Raw genomic sequence first — 19,621 nt, forward strand, 5'->3', positions numbered from 1 at the left:
TTTACTCCAGACAACCAGAGCAATCATGAAGTCCCTTATGCTGATACTGTGATCTCTGTGAGAGGATCCAGCTATCTGGATCTATCTGACACCTTTAACCAGACTTCAAAAACCCAAAGACCTGTAAGAGAAATATCTTAAATACATATGAAGGTTTATTGTTTAATCCCAAGGGATCTTAGATGTCTGACAGAGTGAATGTTTTTTGCAGAGATGGAGAGATGAGGTCAAAGCAGGACTGCATGCTTCAGCTGACAGACTGCACATCCACTCTAAAGAGGTCACCAGGAAATTAAGCACAACATCTGAATATGCTGTAATTACTTACTCCTGTGGGGCTCTTGGTTAGTTACTTCAAATAACTCTATGACATTGATTTAAAAAAAAAAAAAAGAGTTGGCAAAATGTTAGGAAAATCATTAGCTGTCTGACCAATTTCTGTTTTCATCAATCAATATTTGTTTTCAACAACTATTTATTTTCTTTTTTCTTTTTTTAAATTCTTTTTTATTATAATTAAAGCTGTTTATACTTTATGTTTTGTTTATGTAATATTTTTGTCATTATACAGTAAAACATAAATAGACACAAACATTACTCATACACAGTATGACATCAACAAGTAAACAAACATTAACCTACTTTCTATTTTTACTTTACCATTATTTTAATTTTATTTGGTCTAGTTATTTTAAATTGTGCGTAAACTAAATGTGTATTATTTTATTATAATCATCTGGCAATGTAAAGCTTATTTTGTAACGTCAATAAAGCTACTTGTATAACTTTTACACTCTCCGCTTTCCGTAGTTAGCACCGTGTAGCGGTTGCTTAGCAACGTTTGACAACATTCATCTTGAGACGGTAAGAAACGTCAGCTCATCTGGCAAAATTATTCAAAGATATGTTGTAAATAGCGATTTAATAACACACATGTTGTTGCTAATTTTACGCTCTGTGTCAGAGACAAACTTTTAACTCAACGATTTCTCTCAGTTAAGTGACTTTGTGTTAATGTTTGTGGGCATAAGAACGAATGCGTTGTTGTTGTTGTTGCTGTTGTTTGCATTCATTATGGAAAACTGTTCTAATTTATTTATTTATTTATTTATTTATTTATTTTATTCAGTTAAATCAGTCGTTACAATGTAAACTAGCTGCCAACATACAGTACTTAACCCCATGTCTTTTTTATGAATGTCTCTCTTTCCTTACTAAACTGATCAGATCTGAGGTGTTGTACAGTATAAGATGTCTGTTCCCTTCTCCAACACAAACCTGCGGATCCCTAGAGGATTTGGAAATTTACTGGAGGGACTTGCCAGAGAGGTGTTGAGAGACCAGCCTGAGAATATCCCCACCTTTGCTGCTCTCTACTTTGCAGGGCTTCTTAAAGCCAGACAGGGTGACTCAGATGTTTTCTTTCCATCCAGACCTTTAATAGTTGTTAATGACATACTGTTTCAGTGACTCATATAGACATTACTTTCATAATAATCCTTTGTCTAAAGCATTAGGCATTATCCTGTTGGAAATATCTTATATTATTTGAACTAATTAAACTTTAGATTGCCATTGTGGGACAATAATGATTTGGCATGTCATTTGCTCTAGAAAGTGGCCTAGATCCAGTAGAGTGGGGTGCAAGGTTGGAAGACAGGTTCTACAATAATCATGCATTTAAGGTATCTGAAGTCAAGTGGTTATTAAAGGAGTAGTTAATGCAGAAATGTAAATGATTTCGTAATTTACTCTCATGTTGTTCCAAATCGTATGACTTTCTTTCTTATGCAGACTACAGAAGAAAAAATATTAAATGTATATAAATATCCATGTCCATTTTTTCAATACAATGGCAGTTGATAGCAATTCATTTTAAAGGGGTCATGAAATGCTCTTTTTTAATAATTTTATTATCTTCCCTGAGGTCCACAGATAATGTTATTAAAGTTTTTAGCATCAAAACAGTCATAATTTAGTAATATATGATCATTTTCCACACTGTCTCTGGCCCTCTGACTTAAACGCTCGCTTTAGGCCATGTGCCACCTTAAAACTTCAACGTAAACGCCCACTGTAATGATTGGCTAACATCGTGCAGCCCTTCGAATACAGCCATATTTGAAACTCAGTTGGAAGAGAATGAACCAGCTCCACAGCATCAAACAGTCATGACATTTGAAATATTCATGAATTAAACTGTTTAATTACAGTTTTGCGATTGGGTCCAAGTGTTTTTAACTGCCCCATCCTTCAATAACAGTTTTTTTGCAAAGCTTGAATTGTTTTGACTGGTTCATAAGCAATCCACGGCGATATGAGCCAGAAAAAAACACAAATATATAGTCCAAAGCAAGATGAAACAAGACGCGCACACACATTCTGTACAGTATCATCCTGCACTGAGGCGCACATCGCCGGACACGCATCAAATCAATAAATGCTTTTATTGCATTGGGGATTCAGTTTTGAGTTCTGAAATGTACAGTAAATTTTTATAGAATGAATTCTTATATGTCAAAATATCAAGGAAAATGTTATTCCTCAGGACATGACCCCTTTAAAGGGGTCATGAAATGCCCTTTTTTATGTCATTTTATTATCTTCCCTGATGTCCAATAATAATGTTAGTAAAGTTTTTTTTGCATCAAAACATTCATAGTCATAATTAAAAATAGTCCAGATGGGTCCCCTTTGGTGTTCAGAAATAGTTAGTAGGCCACACCAGGCCTGTCTGTCCTGCTCTCTCTGTGTACAAATGGAGCACCAGTGGGCAGGGCCAAGGTGTGATGATGTAAAATAGGCATTGATGTTTTTTCACTCTAGAGGTGGTCATTCATTAATGGACACCCTAGTGACATGTGGAAGTCTTGGATCTCAGCTACTCTCATTCCCACAAACACCTTGAATCTGCAGGACTCTGATGTCAGCCAGGTGAGTACTGTTGTTTAGTCACTCCATAGGAATGTGGTCCTGATCTCTAATGAGAGCTCACCATGAAGCAGCTTGGCTAGCTGTGCTCCAGTAAGCGCAGCACATAGTTCCAGCCTGGGTATGGATTGCTGCCTTTTTGGAGACACTCTGGATCTTGCCAGGATGAATGCCAGCTAAAACTGTCCTTGGTGTTCAGTACGGAGGTATGCCACTGACCTGTAGGCTGCCTCAGATGCATCACAGAAGATGTGAAGTTCTCGTCTGACTTCTGGCACATCTAGTGAAGCCGACACATAGCAGCGAGGTATGGTGATCAGTGGTAGATGCTCCAATTCAGCTTCCCAGCTTTGCCAGGCTTGGAGTAATTCAGAGGGAAGAAGTGGGTCTTCACATTCTCATTCCTTTACCCATAATTGTCACACTGGGACTTTGGCCCTAGTGGTGAAAGGAAGTATGTAGCCCAAGGGGTTGTACTGACTGGCGAGAGCCCGGTATATGTTCCTCATTGTTACCTCCTGTAGGGTGTCACGTACGCAGTGCCAGCTTAGTCCCAGGGTCATCTCTTGGGGGTCTGCCAAAATGTGTGAGATCCACAACTCATTGCTTTCTGATCTGGCATCTTTAGGGAGATGACTGACAATTGATGCTTTGTTGCTCACCCACTGTCGGATCTCAAATCTGCCTGAAGCCAACAGGAACCTTAATTAGTCAATCAGCTCACTGGCCTCAACTGAAGATGCAGTGCTTTGCAGGCAGTTGTCGACATAGAAGCTGCGTTCAATTGACTGTTGTATCTTATCACCCTGCTGGCAGTGGGTGAAAACGTGTCGTTGTACAGTGAATGTCACACAGCATGGGCTGCAGGTTGTGCCGAATGGAAGGAGTTGCCACCCGTAGACATCAGGTGATTTCTCAGTCTTAAGGTCCCACCATAAGAACCTTAGAAGGGATCTGTCTTTTGGAAGGAGGCGGACCGAGCAGAGGCATGTTTTTAACTGGCATATCGGTCAACTCCTTCCACCCTCACTCATACAGTTTGTGTCTCCAGCATTTTCGAAGCTTCTTGGTCTTGTTGCAACCTTGTCACAACCTTCTCACTACGGTAAGGCAGGATGTCCATCTGCCATAACCTTTCAACTTGACGATACAGTTCAGTGGATGAAGGGCAGCTGGATGGGAACAGACACTGTGAGATGGGGATCCATTCCTACAGGTGCTTTGATGGACCTTGCAGGATCCAACCTAGGCATGTCCTGACAGCTGATGGACCCAGCTCGTCACCAGCATGGATAGGTGGTAGGTTCTCCAGAGTCTCTATTTCTCTTAACACAAATTGATAGGGCCGGCCATACCTTCTTTCAAGGGCTAATAGGGATTTGGTGTAAGGCATGGCTGATTCTGCATGCACTAACACCAGACTATGGGCATTGGGCATCTTCACGTGCTGAAGGAGGAAGCGGGAGCCAGGTAAACAATCCAATGTAAGCGTGGCAGCGGGGGCGTGGTCAAGCATTCATCCGGAGAGAGAGAATGCATTAAGGGTGCATACACCTGAGCCAGATAATGATTAACACCTGTTTCCAATTGTAGTGAGCTTGGGGAGAGCAGCATAAAAGGGACCACACCAGCGCTAAGAGGACTGAGAGAGTCTGGGTCCAGAGACTGATTGTGAAGCTAACATGTTATTGGAAAGTTGTAAAGCTGACGTGTATTTGTGAAGCTGTAAGCGCTGAAGTTTATTCATTAAAAACTCTTACCTGTGAGTGGAAGAAACCAGTTCCCTGTGTCCTCCTTCCCTCCTGACCTTAAAGTTTTTTACAGTAAGTCTTTATTTTACACACTTTTAGTGCCACACAACAAGGTTTACTTTTCAGCACAGCAAATGAATACACACATAAACACTGCTGCGTGCATTTCTCTCTCTCCCCTCCAGCGGTATGGACTCTCTCCAGCTTTCACTGCAACGCAAAACAGCCATTAGAGATAATTTCCTACAGGTGTCAATCCTTACCGCTCTTCCTTTCCTGGCCTCGCTTTCCACAGACGTTGCTCGGCCACGCCCCCATCTCCACACTCTGGTAGCTGGGTGTGGAGCAGGTTGCCCAGAGCCATCCAGAGTTCCACATACTGGGCTCTTTAATGAAGTCTGGGAGTGGGCCCTCTACTGTTGGGAACCATTATGGTGGGAGATGGGGAAGAAAATAGGGCACAGACTCAGCATTAAGCTGAGAGCTTGTAACTGGGTGTGAAAGGCATGGCAATTGCCCAGTCTCCAAAGCAGAATGACTATGAACTGGAGAAGTATCCGGGGCTGGTGCTTTGTAGTAAGGAACTGGGTGGGTCGGCTTGGACTCTGTTCAGGGGCAGGTAGCAATGGTTTCATCCAGGACTCTGGTCTGTCATGTGGCTGGGTTCCAGTTGGGTCTGACGACAGTGTGCCACATGGTGAGGCATACTGGTGCCTGGACAGGGTGGACTGTCTACTCACAGGGGGTGGTGGCTGGAAATAAGTGCCCCTGATTTGGGTTTTCCTCAGCACTTGGGACAGCTCCTCATCAAAGGGGGGTTGGGGTTTAGCAGACTGCAGCCATGGAGGAAGGTCTGCACTAACATCACTTGGGCAAGCATCAGGTTTCGTCTCTTCCCTCTCCACTGATTGCAGGATTTGGGTCCGAGTTGTCTGATGCCTTGATGATGCCCGCTAAGTCTGGAGAGATGCTCGAGGAGTGCTGTGTAGCAGGGCTCTCTCCAAGTGCTCTGTCTGGAGTCAAGCAGTCTCGCTTTACTGCTTTGTAATTTCAACAATCTGCAGCATAAGGTCATCTGGTGAACCAGCTGTTCCAAGTGGCAAGTAAGAGGAGATGGGGTTTCTTTGGATCTGACAGTCTGCATGGATGGTTTACCAGTATAATTGACCACATAGTCATCTAAGTAAGCAGGCCTCTGAACTGCTCTGCATGGACGAAGGGAGAAAGCAGGTGCAGACTTGGGGATGCTGCGTTCTAGGGTTGCCATGGTAACGACCCGATCTGTCTAGAAGGACCAAATTTGGTAGGTGAGGGTGAACTGTTTCTTATAGTGTGGTGTATTTGGTTGTCGCCATGGAGTGTCAGTAAGGGCACGGAGGCAGCATCCAGGTTTAAAGGGTTTTAATGTCCATCAAAGTATTTACATGGTGAACATGGTCTTTGGGTGTGTATGTGTGGTTTTAATCATGAACGCACACAAATTAACAAGGGTAATGGGATGGATAGGAAGGACTAACACTCTCACTTGCTGTCTAACTCTCTCTGACCCAGCAAAACAAGTCCAGAATGTTTTGGTCACTGCATCCTCGGGTCAGTGCAGCGATCTGATTGGCTGTCCTCCTGCATGCTAGACGTGTGATTTATCTCCCACCTGCGCTATATATAGCATCCTCATGAGCAGGGCTGAGTCCCCATTGGCTGATCTCCTGCGTGATCAGCGCATGGACAAGACTCAGGTCACTCAGTGGGTGCAGCTGGATTCCCTCTTCTACAATTGCATTGGGGATTCAGTTTTGAGTTCTGAAATGTACAGTATATTTTTATAGTAGAATGAATTCTTATATGTCAAAATATCAAGGAAAATGTGATTCCTTATGACATTACCCCTTTAAAGGTGTCATGAAATGCTCTTTTTTATAATTTTATTATCTTCCCTAATGTCCACTGATAATGTTTTTTTGCACCAAAACATTCATAATTTAGTAATACATGATCACAGTTGTAACTTGACTCTGTGTCTTTTAAAAGCGGTGAGATATATTACCACAGTAAAAGATGTCTGTCTAGTGCATGTTTATATACAAAAATAATTCAAAATAGTCCAGATGGGTCCCCTTTGGTGTTCAGAAATAGTTAGTAGGCCACACCAGGCCTGTCTGTCCTGCTCTCTCTCTCTGTGCACAAACGGAGCACCAGTGGGCGGGGACAAGGTGTGACGATGTACAGTAGGCATTGATGTTTTTTTGCTGTAGAGGTGGTCATTAATTAATGGGCACCCTAGTGAAGTAGGGAAGTCGTGGAAGTAGAGAACGAGGCGTTTTTGCAACTTGATTTCAATAAATGCATTTATTGCACTGGGGATTAAGTTTTGAGTTCTGAAATTTACTGTGTTTTTATAGTAGAATAACCTCTTATATTTCAAAATATCAAGGAAAATTTTATTCCTCATGACATGACCCCTTTAAAGCTTAAAAAAGGACCCAAAAGTATAATTAAAGTAGTCCATGCGGCTTGTGCGTTATATTCTGAATCTTTCGGCTGTGTGTGTTTTAGTAAGAAACAACCCAAAATGTAAGTAATTTTTCAGTGGAAATCTTGACGTCTGTTGCACATTCATGAGTGCCTAAAAGGATCTTGTTCATATTGCAGCATGTGCTCACTAGAGAACTTGAATTGTTTTTAGCGCTAAACTCGCAGGAACATACAAGATCGTGCTTCTCTCGTAGTGTTCATAACTTGCAACAGAGATGTCAATATTGAAAGACTGAAACTTTACTTACATTTTGCGTTATTTATTACCAAATCAGGGGGCCTGGGTAGCTCAGCGAGTATTGACGCTGACTACCACCCCTGGAGTCGTGAGTTCAAATCCAGGGTGTGCTGAGTGACTCCAGCCAGGTCTCCTAAGTAACCAAATTAGCCTGGTTGCGAGGGAGGGTATAGTCACATGGGGTAACCTCCTTGTGGTCTCGCTCTCAATGGGGTGCATGGTAAGTTGTGCGTGGATCGCGGAGGGTAGCATGAGCCTCCCGAGCTATGAGTCTCCGCGGTGTCATGCACAGCGAGCCACGAGATAAGATGCATGGATTGACTTTCTCAGAAGCGGAGGAAACTGAGACTTGTCCTCCACCACCCAAATTGAGGTGAGTAACCGCGCCACCACGAGGACCTACTAAGTAGTGGGAATTGGGCATTCCAAATTGGGAGAAAAGGGGATAAAAATAAATAAATAAATAATTTCTCACCAAATTGTATGCCTTTTGAAGACTTGTAATATGACACATGAGCTGCATGGACTACTTTTATGTTACTTTTGGGCCCCTTTTTAAAGCTTTAAAATGGGACATTATTAACTGCCATTTTATTGTAATGATGGACTGGGATATTCTATCATATTTTTCCTTTTGTGTTCCTCATAGTGATACAATACCAATTTTTGAATGACAGAATTTTAATTTTTGGCTGAACTAGTGCTTTAATTGAAAATAGACTAATTGAGATTACACTTATGTGACTCTTTGAGGCTATAGACTAATCTATAAAATACTTATATAATATAGTTGATCATATATTTATTATACTTTTCCTCTAAACTATGTTTTGTTTGTTCTTTTCATAGCAGAATACATCAACGCAAGGAAACTCCAGTTCACCTAAGGCAAATAGGAGGTCTGTGAATGAGAAGTGTGATTTCTCCCCCTGACACTTTGTTAGGCGAGAAGAGCAGCCTGCAGCTACTTTCATGACATGATTAAAGAGAGGGAAGAGCGAGATAGGAATATTTAGACAATAAAACTGAGAATGACTCACAGTAATACCTGTTGTTTTGGTGTGTTTTTCTTGATTCTGCTAGTGGATTCTGTTGCAGTGCAGTAGTTTTAGGACATAATAGCAGGATGAAGCTCAGTGGGCAGGTTCTCCGTCTCAAGACAGGACTTTGATCATTTGATTAAGTAAAAGGCGACTTTAAGAGGATTGATTATAGTGCCAGAGCAGTGAGAGCACAGATACACATCTCAGTTGTACTGTAGGATTCATTTATTACTCCTGTTGTACATATTTACTTACATTATCAATCACTGTTTCACTGAATAAATGTCAATTGTCAATTTTCAGAAACAAAGCTGGTAATTCGGAAACTGTTGGAAACAGTGGAACTCAACGCTCCACATTAAAAGGCCACAGTGCTAATAATTCCTCTGATAATTCAGAAGACACAAAGGTAGAGCAAAACGATGAGTTAGATGAAGAATTCGGTGAGACACCTGCAGATATTGCCTATATGGGAACAGCCAATGTTGATATATGTGCACAAGACCCCGGCGAGGTTCCAGAACCAACATTAGAAAATACAGAGCTACCAAGAGATGATGGGGCAGCAAAAGAGTCAAAAGATATTGATATCTGCAGAGCTGAACTTGAGCCTACACCTGTGCTTTCCTTTGGTGGTCTTGCAAATGTGGATGTATGTGCTGAAGAGGTAAACCCCTCCAAGGATTCACAAGACCAGTTAACAATGTCTTTTGTTGAAACCCCTTCAAATATTGAGCAGTTTATAGACAAACAATCCAACAAAATGTCTGATGATGAAAACACTGAGGAACCACAATTTTATGGTCATAGTGAAGATGCTGAGCAGGGAGTCTCAGAAATTACTGACACTTTATTGGAGAACTCTGGCCCAGAGGAAAAGAGCACTGAGCAGGTTTATTTAGAGGAGTCAGCAAAAAGCACTGTTGCTCTTGAAAAAGACATAACTGAAACCGATACCACAAGCAGAGTTGAAGAAGGGCTGGAAATAGGAGAACATCTTAAAGAAAAGGATGATTTAGTGAACAATGAAGACCAAGAAGAGATCAATCATGAGTACAGCAGCACCAACGACTTATTAGAAGACGAACCTGTTGCAGAAACAACCACTTCTGCAACTGATATTAATAGCAGATCACTGATCGAAATGAAAGACACATGCATTGACAACAGTGATGAAACAAATGATAGTAAAAGTGAAGTCATAGATGTACTGGACGAAGCCATTATGAGCGCTGATCATCAATGCTCTGCCCATACAGATGAGCATGAATCTGATCAACAGAGTACGTCTAAAATTATGGACGCTATGGTGGAGGAAGACCTTTTTGAAGATCAAACTGATGCTCTGGAGCCAGATTCACAGTTGAACGACAATGACAGTGACTCCGAAGTAACAGAAGACATGACAGGCAATGAGATTTTATATACTGATGTAATGGACACCTCTGAGAACTATCTAAACACAGGGAATGTAAAGGAAGGGAGTGATCTTGACAGTGATGTTGAAGAGATGGACCAGGATGAAATAGGCCAAGCAGAGAAAGACGAAGCTGACCAAACCAAAGGCAACACTCAAGATGAGAGGTCTTATGATTACGTTTCAAACATGCATCAGCAAGATACTGTGAAAACTGAGGATGCGGCAGATGATGGAATCAATGATGCAGAACTGAACGAAGGTATTGTGCCCTCTGAAACCAAGGAAGCTGTGGTCTTCAGGCCTTTGTCAGAGGGAACAGAGAGAAAAACAGAGGTCATAACTGATGAAGATCTTACAGAGTCACATGAATTGACTGAAAATACTGAGACTGATGCAGATCAGGAGGATCACTTGGAGGAACAAAGAGATAAATGTCAAGAATCGACAATTCAAAGTGAGAACCAGAAGAATCCTGAAAGCAGTAAACAAAAGGTACAAGATTTTTGCTCTTTTTTCTAATCTCTTTTCTCCCCCTACCCTCCTCCAACTGATTTGATAAATAAAAAGTATTGTATCCATACAAAGAGTATGGGTTGTTGTGGCCAGATTATAGTGTAATGTGATAGCAGAGATATTCTTACCTTGGATTCAGACTGTTCCCTATTTTGTCCCAAGTTAATAAGTAAAAATTTAATCTTCAAGGACTTGTCTGATCAACAGCATGGCTCTGTACCTTCGCCCGTCTCTGGAGAACAGTGATTGAAGATGTCCCTGAAATAGTTCAGCTTTTGAATACAAGACTGCAAGCCTACCACAGAGAGTCAGAAATCTTTAAACTGTACATACATATGATATCAGAACACTCCTTTACATATACAATATAAACTCAACCAAATGACTACAACATTTCATAAAGAGAAATTCATGTTTAGATTCATCAACAGGAGGCTGTAAGAATATCCATATGTTTCTTTAGAGGGGGTTCGAAGGAGAAAGATTTGGTGGTGTTTCCATGGTAACATTTTTACCAAGCATTTATCTCCCTTCATCTTGGAGTGAAACTGATCTAGATTTTGGAGTTTAAAGAATATTTTGGGTTCAATACAGGTTAAGCTTAATCGACAGCATTTGTGGCATAATGTTGATTACCACAAAAATTAATTTTAACTCGTCCCACCTTTTCTTTACAAAAAGCTCAAATCTGGGTTACAGTGAGGCATTTACAATGGAAGTGAATGTGGCCAGTTTTTGGTGGGTTTAAAGGCACAAATGTGAAGCTTATAATTTGAGAAAGGCACTTACATAAATTTTTCTCTTAAAACTCATATATTATTTGAGCTGTAAAGTTGTTTAAATCGTCATTTTTACAGTCATTTTGGGGTTTTAGGGTGTTATGTTGTCATGCCAACGAAGTTGTAAAGTTGGATGTAAGTTTACACAAAAAATGCTAGTAAGTCATGTTAATATGCATACTGATTATGTCTTGTGTCTATACTTTTGAAACAGTGAGCATTTAATGTTTACGGATTGGCCCCATTTACTTCCATTGTAAGTGCCTCACTGCAACCCACTGTAAATAATTGAAAAGAGGGGACAAGTTGAAATTCATTTTTGTGGTAATCTACATTATGCCACAAATTATGTTAATTGAGCTTAACTTGTATTGAACCCGGAATTCCTTTAAAGCAATATTTCTGAGGAAAAAATTAATTAGCTTCACTTGGTTGACTGATTTGTCCTTGGTCTGAAGTAGTGTTCAAGTTCTGCAGAGAGTAATTAGAGAAAAACATGAAAGCAATTCTCTCTTCCTCTTTTTCTTTATCTCTTTCTCCAATGTAGGTCATCTTACCTGACCTATATAAACTCTTGTCCAATGACTTCATACGCTGAAGGAGGAGCAAGAGAATCATGTAGTTGCTATTTTCAGGAATAATATTCATGGATATCATCAATCTCTGGCACGACTGTAAAGTCACCTCATCTTCTTCTTAGAACTCAGAGTGTTTCAACTTTTCAGTGGTCTATGAACTGAGTTCATTAGCTTTCAGAAGAGAAGTGACATATACAAAGAGAATGGATACCATTATGGCAGAGTTGCATTTTTTTTCTCTCTTTTTAATCTTGGTAGGGTAGGAGGCAGGAGATACAGCAATGTTCCAGAGAAATAACAGGCAGTGGATTTGCTTTGTGTGTATTGCTGCCACTGGGTGGAGGAGGCACAGTCTGTGTGGGTCTGACTGAGATGTGGAGAACTGGCTTCCAGTATTCCAGAGTTGATGATGACAGTAGTTTTGGCAATTGGGGAACATTTTGGACTGCATATTTATAGTGCTGTATTAAAAGTGGTGTTATATAATTGTTCTGGACTAGTGAAGTGAAGTTTGATTTGCAATTCTGTAAACTGGCACCATGATTTCTCTCTTCTCACTCATTCATTTCTCTGCTATTCTAAATAAAGCATCTCTGATCCTTGGTAACAGGTGACAGGAAAGTAAGAAGAATGGCACTATAATCGTAAGCAGCAGTGATGATGCTCTCTCTCTCTCTCTCTCTCTCTCTCTCTCTCTCTCTCTCTCTCTCTCTCTCTCTCTGTCTCCCTCTCTACTCCCACCCTAACACTCGGAACTATAAGGATAGTTGGAGGAGAGGGTATTTGTCCAAGACATTTTTCTCTGCTAGTTGGTTTGCCGTCTATCACGAAACGAAAAAACGTTTTTAAGCGTCTGTAATTGCGCGTCATGGATTGTCATATCGTAAGTACTGGTCACTTTAATCAATGTTTATATATATATAGATAGATAGATAGATAGATAGATAGATAGATAGATATAAAATTACAGAAGAATAAACCGTTTGTACTTTTTAATCTTTGTTCATTTAAAATGAAGTGGCTTATTAAGACGAAGTGGCTTATTTTATTCACTTGTTTAGGAGCGAGAAAAATATCACATTTATTACAAAGACTTGGTTGTATTTTGAAACTTTTTAAAAATGTCGACGATAACTTTAAGAATAGTACATTTATAGGAACAGTACATGGCTTTTGCGTGTCTAGGGGCCGGTGACACCGAACGCGTTTTGCATCTTTCGTGCTATTTTTACTTTTTTTTTTTTTTTTTTTTTCTGTCAACATGTGCTAGGCGTGACCATTGCGCTCAGCGTCTCGCGCAGGAGCGCCACGTGTTTTTTACACTTTGTCAAATTAAAAAAAAAAAAAAAAAAATGTTAACTGTTAAAAACGCGTCTCGAGACATCCGCGTTTTGTTTCATTCGTTTAGCGCAAAAACATGTTCGGTGTGAACTGCCCCTTATTCGCAAATATTTATTTCACACTAAAAGTTTTGTATGGCCGACCATGACACCATGGAAAGTATATGCATACAGCGTGTGATATGAATGTGTTTTTCATCTATGCAGAATTACTGTTTTTAATGGGAGGTCAGACAGAAAATAGCTTTTAATAATGTTTTTAATGACAGATATTTAGACAAGGTTTTTGACTGCTCAGTTTTCATCAGAGGTGATCCATAGGTAGGCTAAGCCTAAACCAGGCTGGAGAAGCTGCATTAATATGAACAGCTTATTTATAGGGGAATTGTGGTATGCCTTTGCCTGTGGACACAAGATAAGCTTGTTGGCATAATTCTTGGTTAATGTGAAAAGAGGCTGATTTTTAGTCCAACAGTGGGTGGACATGCTCCTGCCAGGGTTTTACAATGGACTTGTGCTAATCACCCTCACACAAGCTGTTTAAAGACTGCCAAGCAGCCTCTGCCATCTACATATGCTGAGTCGGATGTGGTGGGAGAATGCATGTGGTTGCACAGCTTTCAGAAAGATCTAATGAGACAAGTAACGCCACATCCCACCACACAGTTGATGAAAAGGACAACTACTGTAGGTGGTGACATGCTTCACAGATTGCAGATAGCTGGAAACAGTTAGTCTTTGTAATGTCCGGGTGGTTATATGCCTTCTAAAGCAATTTGGGGGCTTTATTACTTTTCTGTTCTCTGTTCATGCCTTTTCTTTTTTATTTTGTACAGGTAGAATTGATTCTTAAAGGGATAGTTCACCCAAAAATGAAAATTCTCTCATTATTTACTCACAATAATAATGATTCACAATGATAATAATTATTGGCACACAAAATAAAAAAATGAGATAGTATGTTACTCTCAGTAACCATTCACATTCATTGCATCTTTTTTCTATACAATGAATGGTGACTGAGACGCAAAAAACATCTCCTTTTGTGTTCCACATAGGAAAGAATGTCATACGGGTTTAGAACCACGTGAATTTGCATTTTTGGGTGAACTTTCCCTTTAAAGGAGAAGCAGAGATTTCAACTGAATTGCTACACTGATTGTAGATGTAATGCTCAGGCTCATTTCAAAGGAAGTTGGTCCTGAGAAATGCTGTGTCTCTGTGGAGCTGTTGGATAGTGATTCATTGCAAGGGGGCTTAAGTGGGCAGTAGATACATCATGTTAAACTCACTAAGGTGCTGTACAGTATAGTGTAAAGATCTCAGAGGATAGTCAGAATTATCTTTAGGCAACAGTAAAATCAATACACAGTATACACAGTGCTTGTTGTGCTGCTAGTTAAAATTGTTCATCCTGCCTGTCAGGAGGAATGCAGCCAGCCACAGGAGGAGGAGGACATCATGGACATCCCCTTGGATGACCCAGAAGCCAATAAGGCAGCCGCCAAAATCCAGGCTGGCTTCCGTGGTCATATGACCCGGAAGAAGATGAAACCTGGTGAAAAGGCCAACGAGGAGGTGAGCAGCAGTGGTGAGGCCCTCAATGGCAGCCAAGGGGACATAGGTAAGTCACTGTCCCCATCGTCATGCTTAACAAAAGAAGGCAAATAGCAATAGACGCTATCAATTCTGGTGACTTTGAGAGAAGCATTTTTATATTTCTTTCACTTACTAACATTCATGTAATTATTTCATTCAAAGCATTTCTAAAAGACATGTTCTCGTGAAACAGCAATAGTCAACATTTCTCGAAGTTAAAAAAATAGCCTTTTGTTTCAGCTGTTTGTAGATAAATATCCACTTCATCCAGCACTCTGTTCTCTGTGTTCTAATTATCCAGAAACTGTTTTACAGCATGAGAAACAATCTCAGGCTACTTTTCTAATTTCTTACCTCTATTTATATTCAGATTTATATTATATGATTTTTTTTTAAGTACAGCCTACATTATGGCCCTGTGATGAGGAGGAGGGTGTGGCCGGGCCGTGAGAGTGCACGGCCAGCGCTGAATCAGCTGATCAGCGGGAGAGCGAGATAAAGGGGAGCCAGAGACGCCAGTTCAAGAGAGAGAGAGAGAGAGAGAGATGCACGCGGCCACGCTGCATGTGTGTCTGTGTGTCCTTATGTTTTATTTTGTTTTAAGCTCATTTATATCATTAAAAGTTACGCTTACTGTTCAGCTGTTTCCCGCCTCCTCCTTACCCGTCCTTAGCTGTTACAGTGGTGCCGAAACCCGGGAAGGAGGAGGGATATGCTGTTGCGGAGTCCTCGCTGCTGCTGTCCGCCAGAGGAGCAGCCGCAGCCATCTGCCTGGGGACGGAGGGGTCACTGCCGAAAGCCGTAGGAACCACTGCCGTCCGCCGAGATGGGGAGAAGTGGTTCCGTCCGCCAGGGGTCGGAGGGCTCGCTGCCGTCCACCAGGGGAGGAGGAGCAGTTGAGGACTAGGTGACAGCGTGTCTGGGGACCGGCGAGCAAGTTTTTCTCTCTCTCTCTCTCTCTCTCTCTCTCTCTCTCTCTTTCTCCGTGTGTCTCCCGCTCGCCCTTTCCCTCTCCCCACGCCTCCCCTCGTCTCTTCCCCAGGTTCCCAGGAGACAGGGTGGACCACCGGCTGACAGAACGGCCGGAAGGGCAGAGTCTCCCCTCCAGAGATGGGGGGGGAGTTGGTCAGTCCGGTTGGCGCCCCGGCCTGAATCGGGTGGGGGGGAAGTGTGACAAGGAGGATGGTGTGGCCAGGCCGTGAGGGTGCACGGCCGGCACTGAATCAGCTGATCAGTGGGAGAGTGAGATGCCGGAAATGCCAGTTCGAGAGAGAGAGAGAGACGCACGAGGCCACATTGCATGCATGTCTGTGTGTCCTTATGTTTTTTGTTGTTTTTAGTTAATTTACATCATTAAAAGTTACGTTTTCTGTTCAGCCGGTTCCCACCTCGTCCTTGACCATCCTTAAATGTTACAGGCCCTTATTTTCAGTCACTTGATTCCCAGCAAGACATAATTCAGTCATGTGCTGACTTATATTTATATTGTTGTTCTTGGCAAAAAACTTTAACAAAAATTTAAACAGGTAGTTAAAACGATAGTCTACCTTAAGTATTACTCAACCTCATGAATTTCTCTCTTCTGTGTAGCACAAAAGGAGATGTTAGGCAGAATGTTCGTCTAAGTCACCACCATTCCCTCTTACTGCATCTTTTTTTCCATAAAACGAAAGTGAATTGTTACTGAAACTAACATTATCCCTAACATTTCCTTTTGAGTTCCACAGAAGAAAGTAAGTCATGAGTTTGCAAAAATGTGAAGTTATGACAGAATTTTGTTTTGGGGGGTAGGGTTGTACTTGCTTGATTTGATTATTGGGGGCTTACCTCCCCCCCATCCCCCCTGGAATCTATGCCTTGTATGTATATGTGTATATATATATATATATATATATATATATATATACACACACACACACACACCGATGAGCCAAAACATTATGACCACTCACAGGTGAAGTGAATAATGTAGATCATCTTGTAATAAGGCCACATGTCAAGGTCTGGGTGGATCTAAGTGAACAATCAGTTCTCGTAGTCAATGTGTTGAATGCTGGAGAAATGGGCAGGAGTAAAGACCTGAGCGACTTTGACAAGGGCCAGATTGTTATGGCCAGACGACTGGGTCAGAGCATCTCTGAAATGGCAAGGCTTGTGGGGTGCTCCTGGTCAGCATTGGTGAGTGCCTACCGACAGTGGTCCAAGGAGGGACAAACCACAAACCGGCAACAGGGTGTTGGGCACCCAAGGCTCATCGATGCATGAGGGCTATCCTGTCTGGTCTGAACCGACAGAAGGTCTACTGTGGCACAAGTCACAGAAAATGTAAATGATGGTTACGGGAGGAATGTGTCACAACACACAGTGCATCGCACCCTGCTGCATATGGGGCTGTGTAGCCGCAGACCGGTCAGAATGCCCATGATGACCCCTGTCCACCGTGGAAAGTGCCTACAATGGGTACGCGAGCGTCGGAACTGGACTCTTTCAGCAGGATAATGTGCCCTGCCACACTGCACTTAAGCTGAAGAGTTCAAGGTGTTGCCTTGGCCTCCAAATTCCACAGATCTCAATACGATTGAGCATTTGTGGGATGTGCTGGAACAACAAGTCCGATTCACGGCGGCTCCACCTCGCAACTTACAGGACTTGAAGGATCTGCTGCTAATGTCTTGGTGGCAGATACCACAGGACACCTTCAGGGGTCTTGTAGAGTCCATGCCTCGGTGGGTCGGCGTTGTTTTGGAGGACCATCAGCATATTAGGCAGGTCGTCATAATGTTTTGGCTCATCAGTGTATACATTACATAGCAATTACACAGAGTCTTTACTGTAATAATAGTCTTTTTTTTTTCACTGTTATGCGTTCCTAGGATATAAAATACAGGTATACTAGTATTGTGTCTATCACAGTAATAGTAGAGACACACAGACACACACACACAACTAAAAAAATAATTAAAATGAAAAGCACATCAATAATGTTAAATGAGTCATATCTTAATAATTGCGATAAGACATGCTTAAGGCTTCATTTTAATTGTTATCCAAGCGCTTTCAATTATTATTTTCTGAATTAAGTAATTATAAATAGAGACATCTATCATTTTCCCTGATCATTATAAGAGGGTGCAGAGTCACTTTGTATTCCTCTCAAATGCAGCATATTTAGCTTATCTGGCAGTTTGTTTAGACACAAATCTCTCAAATCTATTTTCTGTTGTGGGTGTAAAACCTCCACAAACTCTAAAACTCAATATTAAAGCCTCTCTCTTGGGTAATGTGTTTTGTTCTGCACCAAATTGCATCATTTTCTAGAGATGCTGGGTAAACAATCTTCCTAGATTCAGCGGCTATGCAAAGTGTTTGTTAACAGTTGATTCCCAGAGGTGCTGCATAGATTCTACTTTGAAGCAACAAATAGGCCAACACTGATGAAAAGACCATACCTATAACAATAATGTTCTCACACATAAATCTTCCATTCCGCAAGGCTTTTTTGAACTACCTTTACTGGTGTTCTTTGATGAGATTGAAGAAGCAGAGCTGGTAATTTGATGCAGAAAGTGGGCCAAGCAATGAGAATGAAGGTGTCCTTTCAACCTCTAGCCAGGCCCAAATATCACTCCTTCAGCTGTGCTGTTCCAACTCTACCCCACCTCTGTGCCGAATTTAGGCCCTTCCCGAGAAACATCAACCCAGTTCTCAGTTGCTAAGCATTTTATGTATGTTACTGTTATTTTTATCCTCAGGTGCATCTGCATCACTGAAATGAGGCTTGGAGAATGTGCTTTTTTTTTTACCAGGACAAAAAAAAAAAAAAGAAAAGAAAAGAAAAGAAAAGACCAGATAGGATGAACCCATATTCTGGCAATATTGATCAATAAGTAATGCTTTCATTTTATGCCATATGTTTTGTGAAGATAAATAAAGTCAGATCAAGTGATTCATGGAACTGACAAAGAGACCAAGTTTCTGTATTTCATTATCACATTGTCACTTCATAGAAAAGTGTGAAAGTTGACAAGACATGATGTTCTTTGTAAACTGCATGATTATACAGTAAACCTGAAAATCTGTTTGTTTTGAAAGCAGGGGGAACAGATGGAGTAGAGACAGATGCCACATCTGGACCAGAGCAGTGAAGACCTCCTTCTCAATGTGGACAGCAGTGTGGCCTACTGGACGCTTTCTCATGAGGGACTTTTTGCGTCGAAAAAAGTTGTAAAATGAGGCTGGATATGTCATCTGATGTGTGAACTCTTTCTCGTTTTTCTGCTTCTTATCCAGTCTGGTTAAAAATGCTTTTGCATCCCTAAAACAGACATCTGTATACTCCCTGATAATGTTTTATTCAGATATTTGTTTGAATCAGAGAATGAATGCCATAGAATATAGCATTCTTCACTCATACAGTCAAGTTGAGTTTTGTCATTGATATTGCTTGATATGTTTCTTTTCTGTGGTGGTATGTTTATGATTACTCTGATTTTACCATGTAGCCCTTACTAACACGATAAGATGTGCAGTTTGTTATCAGTCACGACATACTTTGTTTAAAATTGGGTTGACTTACTTGTATGGTTTGCTCCTTGTAATATGTAAGTGGACTTTTCTCAGTCTTTTTAACAGATGAAATCAGAGCTTCCAAAGCAGCATATGGCATGCCAAGATTAAATCTATTTGTTTTCATTTATTTTGTCTTTAATTAGTACAATTATTTATAAAGTCCTTTAAGGCAGTGCATATTAGAGTTTCATTAAGTGTGTGACAAAGATTAAAAACTGCTTAATGAGTGATAGTGCAGATCGCCTTGCATGTTGACATCAGCATCATTAAGCTCTGTATCGGTTGAAAAGTGAATAAATGGTCAGAAATGAGCATGCTTAGAAAATGA

At 41.1% G+C, this 19,621-nt stretch overlaps 1 protein-coding gene across 3 annotated transcripts; it reads left to right on the forward strand.

Moving 5' to 3' along the window:
- The first annotated feature begins 839 nt into the window (after nt 1-839).
- LOC127422066 (serine-aspartate repeat-containing protein F-like) lies at nt 840-19,621 on the forward strand. Of its 3 annotated transcripts, none has more exons than XM_051665414.1 (7): nt 840-864; nt 1,228-1,405; nt 1,615-1,685; nt 8,302-8,351; nt 8,799-10,407; nt 14,551-14,749; nt 18,817-19,621. In XM_051665414.1, the coding sequence occupies exons 2-7, from the start codon at nt 1,252-1,254 to the stop codon at nt 18,867-18,869; spliced, it is 2,136 nt and encodes a 711-aa protein (XP_051521374.1). In that variant the 5' UTR covers nt 840-864; nt 1,228-1,251; the 3' UTR covers nt 18,870-19,621. The 3 variants fall into 3 exon arrangements, with proteins under 3 accessions (XP_051521374.1, XP_051521376.1, XP_051521375.1); XM_051665416.1 differs by having other exon boundaries at nt 18,820-19,621; XM_051665415.1 differs by having other exon boundaries at nt 8,305-8,351.

The sequence above is a fragment of the Myxocyprinus asiaticus genome, chromosome 31 (genome assembly GCF_019703515.2).
Source record: "Myxocyprinus asiaticus isolate MX2 ecotype Aquarium Trade chromosome 31, UBuf_Myxa_2, whole genome shotgun sequence".
Taxonomy (NCBI): Eukaryota; Metazoa; Chordata; class Actinopteri; order Cypriniformes; family Catostomidae; genus Myxocyprinus; species Myxocyprinus asiaticus.

Excerpts from the sequence above, each read along its gene's own strand:
- LOC127422066 (XM_051665414.1), top strand. The coding sequence starts at position 1,252 with ATGTCTGTTCCCTTCTCCAACACAAACCTGCGGATCCCTAGAGGATTT. Across the intron at positions 10,408-14,550 it reads CTGAAAGCAGTAAACAAAAG|GAGGAATGCAGCCAGCCACA; the intron begins GTACAAGATTTT and ends CCTGCCTGTCAG. Across the intron at positions 14,750-18,816 it reads TGGCAGCCAAGGGGACATAG|CAGGGGGAACAGATGGAGTA; the intron begins GTAAGTCACTGT and ends TTGTTTTGAAAG.